This window comes from Durio zibethinus, chromosome 3, assembly GCF_047325235.1.
Source record: "Durio zibethinus cultivar Kanyao isolate XHJ-2024 chromosome 3, ASM4732523v1, whole genome shotgun sequence".
Taxonomy (NCBI): Eukaryota; Viridiplantae; Streptophyta; class Magnoliopsida; order Malvales; family Malvaceae; genus Durio; species Durio zibethinus.
In genome coordinates this window covers 5481726-5497821 of record NC_143164.1, presented here as the reverse complement: position 1 = coordinate 5497821, position 16096 = coordinate 5481726, and the positions used below count along the sequence as shown (strand labels likewise).

The 16096-nt window shown below is 33.9% G+C and overlaps 2 protein-coding genes and 1 pseudogene across 7 annotated transcripts; all 3 read left to right on the top strand.

Moving 5' to 3' along the window:
• Positions 1 to 119: 119 nt before the first annotated feature.
• LOC111299704 (kinesin-like protein KIN-4C) lies at positions 120 to 4794 on the top strand (annotated as a pseudogene). Its single transcript, XR_016335863.1, has 14 exons — positions 120 to 137; positions 224 to 238; positions 359 to 378; positions 632 to 647; positions 769 to 840; positions 921 to 1014; positions 1097 to 1128; positions 1318 to 1403; positions 2608 to 2679; positions 2799 to 3025; positions 3145 to 3289; positions 3452 to 3544; positions 3649 to 4149; positions 4269 to 4794. The product of XR_016335863.1 is annotated as a kinesin-like protein KIN-4C (transcript).
• An 808-nt stretch (positions 4795 to 5602) lies between these two features.
• On the top strand, positions 5603 to 10700 carry LOC111301384 (kinesin-like protein KIN-4C). Its single transcript, XM_022897009.2, has 13 exons — positions 5603 to 5734; positions 5864 to 6002; positions 6577 to 6690; positions 6765 to 6878; positions 6967 to 7047; positions 7666 to 7737; positions 7845 to 7938; positions 8013 to 8044; positions 8582 to 8655; positions 8936 to 8998; positions 9093 to 9225; positions 9432 to 9863; positions 10192 to 10700. The coding sequence occupies exons 2-13, from the start codon at positions 5868 to 5870 to the stop codon at positions 10306 to 10308; spliced, it is 1461 nt and encodes a 486-aa protein (XP_022752744.2). The 5' UTR covers positions 5603 to 5734; positions 5864 to 5867; the 3' UTR covers positions 10309 to 10700.
• Positions 10701 to 12242: 1542 nt separating this feature from the next.
• LOC111285455 (uncharacterized) lies at positions 12243 to 15670 on the top strand. Of its 5 annotated transcripts, none has more exons than XR_016340861.1 (4): positions 12243 to 12421; positions 13016 to 13604; positions 15084 to 15232; positions 15369 to 15670. XR_016340861.1 is itself a non-coding variant. In XM_089758244.1 (3 exons), the coding sequence occupies exons 2-3, from the start codon at positions 13142 to 13144 to the stop codon at positions 15179 to 15181; spliced, it is 561 nt and encodes a 186-aa protein (XP_089614370.1). In that variant the 5' UTR covers positions 12246 to 12421; positions 13016 to 13141; the 3' UTR covers positions 15182 to 15670. The 5 variants fall into 5 exon arrangements, 3 of the variants coding, with proteins under 3 accessions (XP_089614370.1, XP_089614371.1, XP_022730763.2); XR_016340862.1 differs by having other exon boundaries at positions 12251 to 12421; positions 15116 to 15232; XM_089758244.1 differs by having other exon boundaries at positions 12246 to 12421; positions 15084 to 15670.
• Positions 15671 to 16096: the final 426 nt, after the last annotated feature.

Below are 16096 nucleotides of genomic sequence, written 5' to 3'. Positions count from 1 at the left end.
GAAATTCATCTATCATGAAAGCCAACTTTTTCCATCATAGCCCGCAAGAACTGCCATTTAACCCCATCGTATGCCTTACTCATATTGAACTTTAGGGCAAAAGAAATCATTTAATTTAAATGAATGATGTTCTTCAGGTACATGCAAATATGAGATTAAATGCATGTTTAATTCATGGTTTTGTTATGTGATGGATATTTGTTATTTGCAATATCTCTTTAAGGGCTACACAGGCTATGTAATAAAATTTTGGCATTTAGTATCTAAAATACCATTTAAATAGTAATCTATTGACAATAGGTGATATATGTTGTTGTGATTGTGATACCCGAATTATACTCCACTTTAACTTTTCTAGTTCCTTTGTGTCAATAACCTGTCAGCCAAGTCATATTAGTTTGAAACAAAAAATAATTGTATCACATGGCTTGCTCAAGTAATAAGGGTGGGATGGGCAATGGGTAGAGATCTTAGGTTTGAGCCATATTGCTCCTCCTATACCAAAAGAAACAATAAAACAATTTTTCCATTATAATAGCAGCTTTCAAATGAATATTAAAGGGAATGTAGTTGTTATTTGTTTCTAAGACTTGTTAGCACTAAGCAGAAATTTAGTGTTGTTACTTGTTAGATATAAAGACAGAAATGTGAATGAAAATGATATGTGAAATTTTTTCCCAAAATTTTGGAGCTGTGTAGTTTAGATAATTCTAGCAACAAATTTTTTGGTCAGCATTTAATTATTGTTTCTTTTTTCTTAATAACTAGCTTAAGAAAGAGGGAAGGAGAAATAAGTATGAGATGCACAAGCTCCTAGCTCTGAATCAGATGCAAAAAATGGTAACATTTATTTTCACATAGAAAGCTTTGATCTTTCTAATTCTAAGGAACTGTTCCCACTCTTTGCATATGCATGTTAGGTTTTGCAAAGAAAGACTGAAGAGGCTGCTATGGCTACAAAAAGGCTAAAGGAGCTTCTAGAATCTCGAAAGGCTTCCTCACGTGAAGCTTCCAGTTAGGTGCATTTTTATGTAATGCAGTTTATACTTGTTTTTTGTAGTTATAACTCAATGACAATATTATCTTTGACATGCAGACGCTGGAAATGGCAATGGTCCTGGAATTCAGGTATTGATACTGCAAACATATCAAACAGTTTGTTTTAGAATTGATTAGACCATATAGTTTTGTTCTAAAATATCTTATTGAATTGTCGTGATAGGGGTTTTGTTTTCAATTTTTTTCATACTTGGGAATTTTGATGCATGTTCTAAGTGGTTCTCTTTTTTGATATAATATATTTTTCTTCTTTTGAAGGGAATAATGCTTACAATTGAGCATGAACTTGAGGTCACGGTACGGGTACATGAAGTGCGCTATAAATATGAACAGCAAATAGAAGAGTGAGTCCTCTTTATTTATTTCATGTGCAGCTCTGTGAGTTTTTGTTGCTTCTGTACCATATTTAGCTATTAATGTGTTAATTTTTCATTTTATTTCGTTTACTTATTTGGTTTGAGCTCTCATTTTATTCCAATTCAGGTTTTACTTTAGCACTCTTTGACACTGTTCAAGAGTACTGGTTTAAATCTAGGAGTCTGAGTTGAATGCCTTTAACCTTCTCTCTCTCTTTTTTGTTTTAGTTATGGTCAACATTGATGACCAGTCTATAATTTTAGATCTTCTGGTTTGACCGGGTTGACCATTGAATTGTTTCCGTGATGTTTGAATGCTTGTTAAAACATGATGTTTTACATTCTGTATAATGTCCCATATTCTGCTTTCATGTGCATTCTGCCAGAGTGGCAACAGCTTCTTTGGTTTCTGCATTGCTCGATCTCTTTGTTTTAAAAAATTAGTAACACTACTAAAGATACTCTGCTAGTAGCCTTTTTACAATAACATTAAACTAAATCTTATATCCAATAACCATGACATCTGCTGCATGAAAGGTAAAAAAAAAAAATCATGTTAAGCCATAATTTTGAATCTTGCCAATAGCCTTTTTATGGTGTTAATTTTTAACTAAAAGGAAAATTTTGTTTGCGAACCCTAGATCTGAAGGTAGATTTAAAAGTTAAGGAGAATGTTTCATGGTTCCAGTTCAGTGTGAATACTTAGGAAGGATTTACATTTTAGAGGTTCTGTGATTAATTTGAGTTGTATGCTTATGGAATTGGTTTAACTCTCAGTTTTATTTTTGGTCTTTGGTTTTCTGGTCTCCCTATTCTCTTTTTGACAAGATTGTGCATTGATTAGGGATGCCGGTCTACTCCCCTCCTCCATGGAAAAAAAAAAAAAAGAGGAAAGAAAGGACTGATTGTCATGCTCAAAAGATTTCATAATACTTTACGTTTTGGCAAATTTTCTGTAGTCTTTTGATCGTGCTTTTCTTGATTTTGTTTATTGCTCCATCTTCTCTCTAGCTCTTAGTTTCTGTGAGGATGGCAGAGAAAGTTTTACATAAGGGCATTTGGGCTAAATATCAACTAAGTTCTATTACATATGATAAGATTACAACTAGGAAGTGGAACCTTTCTTATTGTGCTGTTTTCTAATTTATAATGTTGTTGAATCTATTAAAATAATGTTCTGTTTGTACAATAGGAGGGCCAGGATGGCCATGGAGGTAGCAAGACTGAAGGGAGAAGCTGAGATACTTAAGCACTGTGATTTAAGGTTAAAACTTTTGCTTATATGTATATGCTCTTCATGATCTGAATTGTTTTCTCTTTTTTCTCCATATTTTTATGTAAACCAATGATCAAATACTTTTCCTTTAATGCTACCAAATGCAGAGATTGTCCTAAGACAATGTCTCCTGGTGCAAGACACTCAAGGATTTTTGCCTTTGAAAGCATGCTTGCTGCTACTTCTAGCACTCTGGTCTCTTGGCCTCGCAATTGTCTGAAGCTGAAGAGCGTGAACGTATTTTTAGTGGAAGAGGACGTTGGAATCATGTTTGGTCTCTTGCTGATGCAAAAAATATTATGAATTATCTGTTCAATTTAGCATCATCCTCAAGGTACTGCATCTTTCCAAAGAGAAAATTTTCATGCTAATATTTCAATTTCCATTTTTTAGTAATTGATTTGCTGCAACTTTTTGCTTTTGTTATCATGATGTGCTGTCCCTTCTTTCAAGGTGCTCATTGCGAGATAAGAAAGTGCATTTCTGAGAAAAGGATGCGGAAAAAAGAGATCTAAAGGAAAAGGTGGTGAAACATAGTAGTTTGACTAGACAACTTGAGATAAAAAGGGCTGATCTTGTTCATAAAGTAAAAATGAAGGTTATTTCATTATTTATTGCTGTTCAATCTAACTTCAAGGGGTAAGGTATCCCTTTATATGCGTCCGCTGATCATTACCAGTTCTCTGTTCAATATTCTCCTTCGATGTCTGTTTAGCTTGGAATTTTGATTCTAATTTGCTATAAATGAACCTTGTAACAGAATGTAACCATTAAGCACTCCATGAAAGGAGCCATGGCTTCTGGCATCTCTGACTTCAATGGCGGAAGACATAAGTATGAGTTGCGGAAGCAGGTAGGTGCCACTCCCCTCCTCTATAGCTTTCTATTGCATTTAGTTGTTACTTAAAGTAGAATGGTTTTAAGTAATTATTTCCTGACTTCAAAATGTTATTATAGGAACAGCGAAGTTCCGCAATCTCTACGGAGGACATGGATACATAAAAGTCAGAACATTCAGACATGGAAGCAAGTGATGATGATGACCGGGTGCAGTCAGAAAAAAAGCCAACAAGGAGAAAAGCTTCAAGTTTGGGGATTCATCAATCAGATACCAATGACTTAGAAAACATTAAGGGATGTACCGGTGAGGTTACGGGGAAAATCGATGGATTATACTGAACTTGCAGTAAGAAGTCTTGGTGCAAGACACCGAAATGCCAATGCAGAGCAAATGGAAATTCTTGCGGACAGTCATGTCGTTGTTCTTTCAAATGCTCCAACAGAGAAGCAGAAGCAGAAATGCCAAATGTTGTTGGCACTAACGAAGAGAAGAACCTTGTTGCTCATGGTGCAACGCTTCTTCAAAATGCATTCGAAGGTGAGCAGACAGCTGAAACAAATGACAATTGTACTACGACTACGAGGAGAAAAGCAGTTACAGACATTGGAAACACATTGGTATTATTTCTGGTCTTATATGATAAAAAGATAAAAATTTATTTACCCATACTTTTGTTGTCCAAATTTTTAAACAATTGTATGCTTAGTTTAGCCTAATCCTCTTATTTTTTTGACAGGTTGCACCAAAGCCTAATAAGAGAAAGAAGTACGGAAAATCAATGATTCAGCTGGTTCCTGTTGCCCCACCTTCAGCACCCCAAAATCCCGAGACATTGATCCTCCCAAAAATCCAGATAACTGTGCAAGCGAGTCAGATATCCCTTTGAAGTTACCAAGAGCATTGCGATCAGCTTCATCAAAAGGCAGCAAATTGCCGAGAGAAAGACATGCTGATCAACAGGATGAATCAACCAACAACGAACCAGATGTCCTTGCTCCAAGCAGTCCTGTTAGGCCAACAAGAACATTAGAAGAGAAAGAGAACCGCCGCCGTTAACTTGGGAGATGATGTCCCATTCAATGGTTAATTATTCCACCACCACAACCAGCATTGAGATGTATGTCATTTCCATGTAAAAAAAAAAAATTTTTTTTCCCTTTTTAATCCTTGTCCACGAAACGATCCAACATGTGAAGTTGGAATCCTTGAAAGTGATGATTGACTTGATTTTGTTTGGACAGTTGAAGACAGAGGTAGTGTCATATGCAGTCTCAATTGCTAACTACTACATTAAATTGATTTTTTTGACTGAAATTGACTCTTTGACATAAGCAGACTGAAATTGCCTGTTTTCCAAAATTATTATTATTATTATTATTATTAGATTTAGAGTTTGGGGAAAATTATTAAATCTAAAAATTATTAATTCTCTAAACTCTCGAGTCGTACAAATTAATTTTTAACTGTTTGATTTAGTGATCAATACAATTTTCAAGAAGATATTAAGGTTAGAGTTCGAACTCTAGCATCATCCCTTTAATGTAAGGTTCTGTCCCCTTTAAATGACAAAAAAAAAATTATATAATTTTGACCCCCTAAAACTTTGCTCAAAATAAAAATAAGTCCTTAATGTCTTTATCACATGGAATTAATATTATAAATTTTTATTTTATTGTAATTAGATTTTAATAGTATAAAATATTTAATTTTTTCTTAATTTTTTTAGTTGAATGATTCAATTTTTTAAAAAAATTAACTTAAATTTATTTGGATGAGTTAAATTATAAATATTTTTAAAAAGTTATTTTTAAAATTTTGTTAATTGGATTTTATTCAATCATTTTTTTTAATTTAATGGGTATAATTATAATTAAATAAAATTTTTAATTTTAATTTCATGTAATAAAAGATTGAGAATTTATTTATATTTTTAAATAAAGAAGCAAAGTTGGGTATTAAACTTTTTAATATACTACTTGACAAAACTTCTGAAAAACTCTGTTAGAATAAAAATAGAGAAAATTCCGATTTAAATTTAAAGTGCGGTTAAAAATACTGACGTGGCATTAGAAGGTAATAAATACAAAATTAAGCGAGACATTTCCCAAGGACGAAATTCAAATTTTCATAAGAGGAAGAATTGCGCTCCCTTCTTCAAACGCTAAGCTGCAGCGGGGTTGAGAGAGACAAAAGAGAGCTCTGGTATGGTGTTAGGGCATTTCGTTCTTTCCTTCTTTGGAAATTAATTTGATCAACCGATTTATTTGACTAGAATCTTTATTTTCGATCATTTTCTACTGAATCATCTTTTGTTCGATTTTCACTTTGCAGAAAAATGAAGAAGCCAACTCGTCGCTCAAAGCAAAAGAGCGGCTCTGATTCTTCTTCTTCGCCGTCGATCATATCCGGCGATAAAGAAAACCATGACAAAAGAATCCATGATTTAGAGCTAGAAAACGAAGCTCTTAAGGTGATTCCATGCTTCGATTTTCTGATTTTCTTTTTTTGTTTATAAGGTCAATCTCGATGTTTTAGTGAGTCTTTTTGGTTGTTGAGAAAATGCAGGAATGTAATAGATTTAGTTGCAGGTGGATTTGGTTATACTAATAGTTTTGAATAAACAAAGCTGTTGTTCTCTTTAAATTTTTACTGATCTAGTGGAATCTGTTTGGTTGCTGAGAAATTTGGGTAAAATTATTTGGCATTGAGTTTGGGAATCCAGTTAGGTTGAAAAATTTTCTATTCTCATCATATTGTGCTAAATGACTGAGATTCTATTTGATTTCTGAGGAAATGCAAGAAAGTGAGTGATTGAATTCTGCTTGAATCCCTTCAATTATCCATTTATAATGTGTTCTGAAGCAAATAAAATATTAATGAGACTATGCACCAAATATAGGATTCAGTTAAAGTCTTCAACTTTTGACATACTTCTGGTGAAAACTTCAGAAAAACAAGATTAGCTCATTTTTTTAGTACCCCTTTTGAATTTGCTTCTCAGCAACTAAATATGAGGTATTATTATCTCTCTTGTGGAGTGGCAGAGGGAGATTGAGGAACTAAGGAGCAAAATGGATGATGTTACACCCAATTCCCGTGTTGGTGTTCAAAAACTGAATCAAGTTTATCCTCTAAATTCAAAGACCTGTGCAGGAAAGGTATTTGATTCACATCATTTTTAAATGTTAGATGGTATTATGGTTCAAAAGTAAGCTATATTAAGCATTCTCAGGTTGTGGAGTTGAAGAAACTAGGCATACAGTCTCAACTCTCAGCAAAAAAGCCTGGATCTGATAAAATGTCAGAACAGTTTCAAGATGAGATTCAGAGATTAAAGGTTCAAAAGGTGAGTTTTTGCTTTAGATGAACATTTATGTACAATTATGATATTCATTTTGTTGCTTTTATTATTGATGGAAGTTTTCTTTGTTTAGGTTCAGCTCCAATGCAAGATGAAGCTCGAGTCAATGCAGTTTAGGTTATGTAAGACTTCACTCGAAAAAGAAATTCTTCAGGTACATTTGTTTATAGCATAATATCTATGCTTAAATGCTGCTCACGTTTGTCATTGTGAATCCTAGGAAATTGAATAATTATATGTTCAGGTCTTAAATTTTGTTCTCTTCTTTTATTAATTATGACAGTGCTGGATCTTTCTAATATTCTGCCTTATCATAGATATCTAATTATGGGTGCCCTTGTGGTATTTGAGTTTTGTGATTTACATTTTTAGTATGTTGGCACTACTTAATTAGGCTTTTCTATCCTGATTTACATTTAATTCTCTTTCACTAATCTGAACACTGAATAGATTTTTTTTATTAGCTCTTGAAAGTCTGAGATGCTTAACGATGTAACATTATGAACATGATCCACAAGAGGCATATAATAAAAGGAAAACAAAAATTTTTAATGTGCCTATGCAGGTAAATTATGTTGTTTTGTATATAAGTTGAATATTAAGCATGGGGCACTGTCTTGGAACTGCCTATGATTGCTCACATAATCACTCTTTTCCATCATCAGTTAAAATTTATGTTGTTCTTCCCCTAGTTGTAATTTCAAGAGGATACACCATGAGATAGCAATTTCTGGTGGTGGAGGCACTTTATAATCCTTTTTCTCTTTTACAGCTTAAGAAAGAGCAAAGAAGGAACAACTATGAGAAGCATGTGCTCTCAACTCTCAACCAGAGGCAAAAGCATGTATGTCAGTCTATTTTTAAGATATCATATTTCGTTTTTCTGTCAACTTCAATTTAGTAAATAAGTTGTGAAGATAATTTTTTCTATCTTTTATGCCTTTATCTCAGGTTTTGCAGCGAAAAACAGAAGAAGCTTTTGTGGCAGCAAAACGTCTGAAAGATCTAATAGAATCCAAAAAGGCTTCATGTGGCAAAATAGCTGGTTAGCAAATAAGTAGTCCTCATGAATTTTTTTTATTTGACTATGATTTATTGACTTTTCTTTTGCTTAAACAGGTGCTAGAAATGGCAGCAAATTTGGAACTAAGGTATGTGTTACTGATCTAGGAATAAATAGATAAGGGAGGGATCAACTTACACTAGTGTCAAATTAAAAGGTTTTTCACCTTGTTTAACCATTGATTTCAATAGATATAAGGGATAAGATAGACAAGTGGAAAAGAGGAAAATTTGTTTAATCTCATCCTTTGGATCTATTAAAATTAATGGTTAGAAAAAAGTGTAAAACTTTTTTGTGCAAGTTAATCCCTCCCCAATCAATAAATTCTTTTTAATATTGAATGTACTTTAATTGTAATTGGAATTTAAAAGAGATTTGTACATGTACTGCAAGGGTAAACGGATCATCATGATACATGCATATGTGTTTTATTTTTAAATTGAATAATGGAGGCAGTTTTCCCACAAGTTTATACCATGTGGAAGTTGATATCGGTTTTTTTCCTTTTTCTTTTCACTTTTTCCCTTGCTTTCTTCTTTATTAATGTGTGTCCATGGGGCTGGGAGGGCAGGGGCAGTTGTTTGATGATTTTAATGATTGCGCTCCTGAAATGACACTGATGCAGGGTATTGAGCAGGATTTTGAAGTCAAAATGAAGCTTGATGAAGTATGTGCTAAATATGAACATCGAATTGAAAAGTGAGTTCCACTAGTTAATTTAACGATAATTCCCTTATAGTCCTTAGTTTGAATTAGCTTTTATTTTTCCCTTGCTATATATTATTTTGATATCTTTGTGTTTTTGTTGTTTAGCATAAAACTAGTTAAATCCGTCTATTTCTTTGATACATTATTTTTAATTTCTAGAGGTCTAATTCCTTTCCAAGTCTATGGGATTAGGGAGTGTGTTAGTTTTCATTGCTTGCTAGCATGAATTGCTTATACCTAAAATTGATTTAAGCGGTACATTATTTTCTAGGATGGTTGATGAGATAAAGAAACTCAAGCTAGAAGTGGAGATACTAAGGGAGGAAAAATCTAGGTGGGATTCAGCTCTAACTTTCTCGCCCCCCATAGGTTGTTACCACTGCTACAATGCTCATTAAATCTGTTCTTTCCTGCTCTTTAAGTTGCAGATCACAGGATAAAGAAGCTGCCATAAATGATTCAGAGTTAATTGATCTAAGAGAAGAAGTTGCTAAACTGAGTTGTATGGTTAGCCAAATGAATATGTCAAAGGCACAACTCATTCAAGCAGAGAGGTCACAAGTTAGTGCACTTTCCTGAAGCATAAGGCTTTTAATTTTGAAAATTTATTTGTGATATGGATTCATATTTAACTTAAAATTTCATTGGATGTGGAAGTAGGAAAAAATAAAATAATATTTAAATATTTGTAGGTCAATATTAAAAAGGAAATTAGAAGCCTAAAGATATGACATCTAATTTCTTCAGTTATGACTTCTGTTGATCAGGTCGACTCAGTCCGAACTTCTGTTTCCGTTGGGAGTAATATTCATGCATCAGACATGGATACATTTGAATCGGAACATTCTGAAGGAATTATTGCAATGATAGAACGACCTTCAGGAGTCTGCTGCTCCTGTTCTAAAAAGTCTTTGTGTAAGACCCTGAAATGTGAATGTCGAGCTACAGGTAGCAACTGTGGCATGTCTTGTGGCTGTGCAATGGCCAAGTGCACAAACAGAGAGAAAGTTCCATTCAAATTAGATGACATGCCACAACCAAAGATGGTACAAGACATCATGCCAGGTAACATTGAAGAAGAGAAGGGCACAATTCAAGATGCAATTCTGCTTCAAAATAAAGTTGTTGAAAACCTTTTTGAGATGAACGAAGACTGGGGACCTAGAAAGCAGCCATTACGTGAGATTGGGAACACAATGGTATGCTTCCCTGCCACACTTTCCCCCTGGCCTCCTTTTTATGCATTTGAGTGTGTGCTTCATGACCACATTATCTTATTTATTCTTTCCACTGATACTTGGCATAATATGCTCTTTTGGTTAAGTAACCTGGAAAAATGAAACTTTCTTTTTGGTTCTTTGCCACTCATGCTCGGTCTAATATGCTTTGCCTAGAGTTAACCACACCCACACACTTCCATCAAAAGAAAAAAGGGTTTAGTTGTCCATGTTTGTGTTGCAATTGGCTGGAGCCTTGTGATTTGGGTAATAACAATTTTTCCTCTAACAGAAAGTTGAATTCTTACAGAACACAATTACTGGAAAACCTGGCCCTAGAAAGAAAGGGCAAAAAGCAGCTATTCAGCCTCTTTCTCTGCTGGAAAATACAAAATTTCCTAGAAGAACAAACAAAAATTCAGGATAGCCCGTATAATTTTTCAACTACCCTCGATATCGGCAGAAGCATGTGTTCCTGCTCCAAGTATTCTAGTCAGGAAACAATTAAATCGCCTGGGAAAGTTATTGCTTTGTCCTTTTTAGTGATCCTTCATATGGAATTTTGAGACATTCCTAAAAATTATTACAGAGAAGAAAAAAAAAAGGGATTGTAATTCGTATACAATTTCTTCTATTCCTATTCTCCATAAGTTTTTCATTATTTTTTTTGCTTCATATAATTTTTCATTATTGATATTTTCCCCTACTCTAAGTACTTTCAATTAGATTTGATGATTAATGAATTTATATTGTATAAAATATTAAAATTTATGTATTCGTATTTTATATAAAAATTATGTTATAATTTATGTTGGATATAAAAATATGAATATATTTTTTTTATTGTTAAATTCATTAGTATAGTTATGATTTAAATTTTAAATTATATTATTTTTATATTTTAAATTATCATATTCATTTTAAATGAATATAGTTTCTTCAATTATATGTACACGTAAACAAGTGAACAAGAATTCTATGCAAATTTTCTGTAATGGAAGATGCAGGAAACAATCATCAAATCAAGCAAAAAAAAAAAGCAAAACTCATCAAAGATTGCAATCGTATCAAGCCCTTTTTTTTTTAATTTTCATAAATAAAGTTGAAATCTGAATAACCACTTTTTTTTATTTTTGAAATTCAAAACACTTGAGTTAGAGAGAGTTTTGACCACCAATTCCTGGACGTCTCTTGCTCTTCTGCAAATTGATTCCATAATTTGGGATAAAGAACAAGCTTAAGCTATCAAGCTATCAAGTTTAGATTTTTCCCAAGCCAGAGGTTTCCTCTAAATAACCAACCGACATGTCTTACAAGTGTCTACTCTTGATTGGTTTCAACTACAAACAATCCCAGCCAAACCTTCGAGCCTGCACGTGACAAAAAGAAAAAAGAATAATTGTGTGTTAAATTATGGTGGATTTGGGTGTTGGATGGGTCCCATAGTTTCCCATTTATTTTCCACAGCCCCACATTTCTCAATCTTACTACATGCAAGGCCAAGATTTACATACTACAAATACGACAAAGTTGATGCCGAAAAATCAACGGTAAAGAAAAAAAATCACATGGTTTTTGTCATATAAAACGATGTTCCATGTGGATGGTTGATTCGTTGATGTGACTGGATATGTCGTCACTCTCATGAATGATTGAAACAAGAAATCCGACAGAAATATATTTGATTTTTTTTTTTTATACTTTTGACAGGTTTTGAGGAAAAAATAGATTAAAAAAATTGCAGACCAATTCCTGTTTTGGTGGAAGAAGCCTACCAAACATGTTTTATGAAAATTTCCTTTACTTTAGGTTTCCATGGATGAGGGAAAAAAGGAATAAAGGATCCTCAGTCATTAATTATATTAAAAAATTAATGTATAAAAAGTAAAACAAACTTACTTAATCGTATAATTCAATAATTAAAACAATTTTTTTTTTAAATTGAAATTTGAGCCATAAAAATATTAAAAAACAGAAGCCATAATAGGGGCACGAGGTCAGAATTTCCCAGGAAGTGGACGTGGGTCAAAATTTCCTGTATGGTCAAACCATCGCCAGGTCACTTTATACGGCACCTCATATCTGACCGGGCAATCAAATTCAGCCCCAAATGTCGCCAATCCTCTACATCCTATCTCATTTCAAACAAACGAATCCCACCTCTCATGTTCGCTTTTAACCACCAAAAACTCAAATTTACAAATCTTAATTCCCAAAAATACCCTTATATTACCAAACTGTCAAAAGCTTCCCCTCCTCTCGACTACAGATAATAAAACCCAGTAAATAATTGTAATTACTTTTCACCCGCTGTTAAAATATAATTGGCCGACTCCATAAAGTACTCAGCAATATAAACCAAAAAAGAACTCTTTTTCTCTGTGGGATTTTCTCTCTTTCAACACAAAGCTGATTCTTGGAAGTGAAAGGAGAGAGAAAAAAAATTGTGGGATTTCGATTCCATCACCGTTTTTTCTGATTCTTCTGCAGAATATCTGAAAATCTGGGTGGTTTTTCTTTTTCCTTAGGGTCTTTTCAAGGTACTTGTTTTATTGATTTTTGTTCTTCTTAAGTTTCCATTGAATCTTCTTTATATTCGAATGTTGAAACACAAGAAACGAATTTTGGGTTTTTTCTCTCCTTTGTTTTTAATCCATCAAAAAGGAAGCTTTAACTTCAAAGCTCCCTTTTTCGAGGTCCCTTTGAATTCAGTTTGTAATTGATTGAGAAAATGTAAATGAAAATTGAAAAAATGAATAAGATTTTTCAGTTTTATGGTTTTTTTTAAAGTCAAATTTGAGAAATCTATTTTTAGCTGAAAAAGGGGCCTCTTTTTTTTTTTTTCCTCTATTTTTGGATATTTTGTTTGATTTGATGGGGCTGGTATCACAGGGTTATGTATAAATTTATTATATTGACAGTAAATGTTTTCAAAGACTGTATTTTTTGTTGCTAGAAAAGATTAACAAAAACTTTTATTTTTTTAGCACAAAAATGGATATTGTGAGATGAAGCCAAGGAAATGTGAGGTTGAAAAAGTTTAACTTAATGGGTTGTTTCTGCTGCATCTAATTGCTTCAGTGAATTTTGGGTTGAATGCAGTTTGTTTAGTATGTGATTTGTCTTAAATGCAGAAAGTGCTGATCAAATTGCCTATCTGCTGATTTGGAGTTTGCTGGGGGTTGGATATTATCTGTATTTGTGTTTCACATTACAAATTTTTTGGTGCCAAAACTAGCTTGCTGTGGTTGATAGTATATATGGCTGTGGCCTTTACTTATCTTTCATGGTGGTTATGGAGTGGGAAACATCAAGAGCCTAGAATTGCTAATGGAGCTTCTTTAAGTTCTTCGCCGGATTCAGGTCTATGGGAGTCGGATAATCTGAAGTTTCCACTGGTTAAGAGGGCTAATATGGCTTCTTCATCAAGAAGAGCTAAGAGGAAATGGCATAGCAGGGAAGAAAGAAAGATTGATAGGGAATATGATGTAGTTCTTGTGCCATCTGATGGAGGGTGTGTTTCAGGGTCTGAGTCTGATTGTTCTGATTACTCCATTGGATGGTTAGAGCCTCATGGACCTGGATTCCAGAGTGATGATGATTCAGACAAAAGTTTTGCTGTGCTGGTTCCATGTTATGGGCACAGTCAGGATGATGTGGTTGAGGATTCAAAGAACAACGTTCTGGGTGCCATTGTGAACATTCCTAACAATTATTCTACAGGTAAGAACCTTTTTCTTACCCATATTTAATATTAAGAATATTTATTTATTTATTTTCAATTTTTTTGTTACTTGTTGCTTAGCAAGTCAATAACTATTTTCAATGTTAGGTTTAGATTTGAAGTCTGTGATATCATATTCATAGCAAACAGACTGGAGATGAATTATGGAAACTCTATATAGGGGTATTTCTCATTAACGAGCCTTTGAAATGTTATTTAGCTATATAATTTATCAAATAAAATAAAACAGTATATTATTTATGAATATGGAAAAGGATAGGATGCAGCACGGCACTTGGCAGGTCATTGACAGCTAACACTATTTTAGCTTCTGGTGTTGTGAACTTAAAGCGTGTTCAACGCTATGAACCCAGATGAAACTTTTTTTTTTGTTTTTGAACTTGTCCGCTGATATTGATGAATTGCTTGAATTGTTCAAGGGGTTGACAAAATGTTCAAGATTGCATCAGGAAAAGTAGGGGCAGACTAGCAAATCTCTAGGCTTTCGACATTTAACATGTTATATAGCTTTTTTGATGACTTTGATGCTGTAATAGTGATTTGAAAACAAGGAGATAAGTGATTTTAGTTAGTTGTAAGATTTATACCACATCGAACTTTGAAAAGTTTCATTCAAATTTTCATGAGGATGAGTCCTCTTACCTTTAAATAAACTTTTGTGAAATTTTAATTTATTCTGTCTAGCTCTTCTTTTACTTACTCTTTCTTTGATTGGCTTGTTGCTCTCATAACTTCCTATGTCGTGCATACCGTGCTGTATGGTATCTGAGTGCACTTAATTTGAAAGAGTGACCTATAAAATCATTTGGGAGATCCTCCATTAAAGAGTGTTTTCAAAGTTTTATGCTATGTAAGCTTAGCAAGATCTGTGTGATGATTAAAATCTCAAATAAACATTTGAAGTACCTTTTTCATTTATGATTGGAGAATTCAGGACCTTGAGCTTTAGGGTTCTCTGCGTAAAGGTCATTCCACTTTGGTAGATAAGGCTGAAATGGTTGGTAGTTCCAACTTGGGAGCTGCTGTTCAGCCATTGTCCTTAGTTTGTTACTTTTACTGACTAACTGCTCTTTGTTCAGCCCTTCTAAACTGATTCTCACATTGGTTGCATCTCTCTTGTATATTTAGGTTATATTTAGGTCATACTGAAGTCTATTGAATTCCTATTAACTCATGCATTGTTATCTTTTACTAGATTTCTTTGAGGCAATCATTGCTGAGCCATGTGCTTTCTTATAGGTTTCCAATCACTGTCATTTATGCCTTGCTTCTTAACCACAATCATGCAGTTCCTACTGTCCTCTTTATACTTGAAAGTTTGTTTTCCGCTCATTTACTGGGTGTCTTGTGTTGTATGAACTGCTGCTTTTGGATTAAGTGGCAGAAAAGTGAGGCTGGGAACTGTTATTTCTGAAAACGTTCTGTAAGCTTTGTAGAATTTGCTGAAGCATATGTAGTGTCTGTCTTTTTCTTTGTGTTCTATGTGCAGAAAGCAAAAAGTATGTGGAACAGTGGCTCTCTTCCCTGCGAACTAGCTGATATCCTGGACTGTTGAAGATTGCTTATGAAATCTGAATTCTGTTGCTCCATCTGCAGGAAGAACAAGGTCTGTGCTATAAATATTTGTATAAAGATACTGTAGATAATTTAAAATTTTTAAAAAGATGAGCAAATGAATGTGGATAGCCTGCTTTATTGTTGCTAATGGAAGAGAATCTGAGCTAGTATCAACTGATGAGCAGCGGAAATAGCTTAAGGGACAAACAACCATGTTGGACTAGACATGTCCTTTTCTGCTGTTTCCTTTGAGACCTGGAGAGGAAGAAGCTGACCGTATTTCTTCCATGTATGCTGTCCAGATAAGCAGATTGATGTTCATTTGTGTGTGTGTGTGTGAGAGAGAGAGAGAGAGAGATTTCTTGGGACCTGTAGCTACAAGACAAATGGGGAAAGTTGTGTGTGTGTATTCAGTTCTTTGGTGTAAACATGGTTGTACATACTTAAAAACTGAAGCAGATTTATGCATTTGTCTTATTACTGTAAATCATACTGGGGTCGGCCATTCTCTGCTAATTTTTATCACTATTGAAACACAGTAAGAGAACTTGTCATTGTAAAGGTTGCCGTAGTTTCTCCTTGTCCATAAAGAATAAACGAGCGTAGTAGCGGATGACCAAGTGGTTTTGTTACTGTTCCCGGTTATGATTAAGACAAGGAGCCGAAAGTGACAAAAATAAAATAGTCCACATGGCTGCCCTTGGCCATGCTGAAGGAAATAAACCTAGAATGAATTTGTTAAAGGTTAATTGTGTTTGACTCCAAAATGCTCTTTTTGTTCGTCAGCAAATGACTTTCAGAACATGTACTTTTTGACAGAAAAGATCAAAATAGCTGTATGATTCTTGCAAGATGAATCAAGAATCATAAATTACAACTTAGGGTCCTTTGGCAGCATGACGCCGGGATTCCC

Bases quoted from the DNA above. Each gene is read 5' to 3' on its own strand.
- LOC111301384 (XM_022897009.2), top strand. From the start codon at position 5,868: ATGAAGAAGCCAACTCGTCGCTCAAAGCAAAAGAGCGGCTCTGATTCT. The intron at 7,048-7,665 runs GTACATTTGTTT...TCTCTTTTACAG, and splicing joins TCGAAAAAGAAATTCTTCAG to CTTAAGAAAGAGCAAAGAAG. The intron at 8,656-8,935 runs GTGAGTTCCACT...ATTATTTTCTAG, and splicing joins TATGAACATCGAATTGAAAA to GATGGTTGATGAGATAAAGA.
- LOC111285455 (XM_089758244.1), top strand. From the start codon at position 13,142: ATGGCTGTGGCCTTTACTTATCTTTCATGGTGGTTATGGAGTGGGAAA. The intron at 13,605-15,083 runs GTAAGAACCTTT...AAGCATATGTAG, and splicing joins TCCTAACAATTATTCTACAG to TGTCTGTCTTTTTCTTTGTG.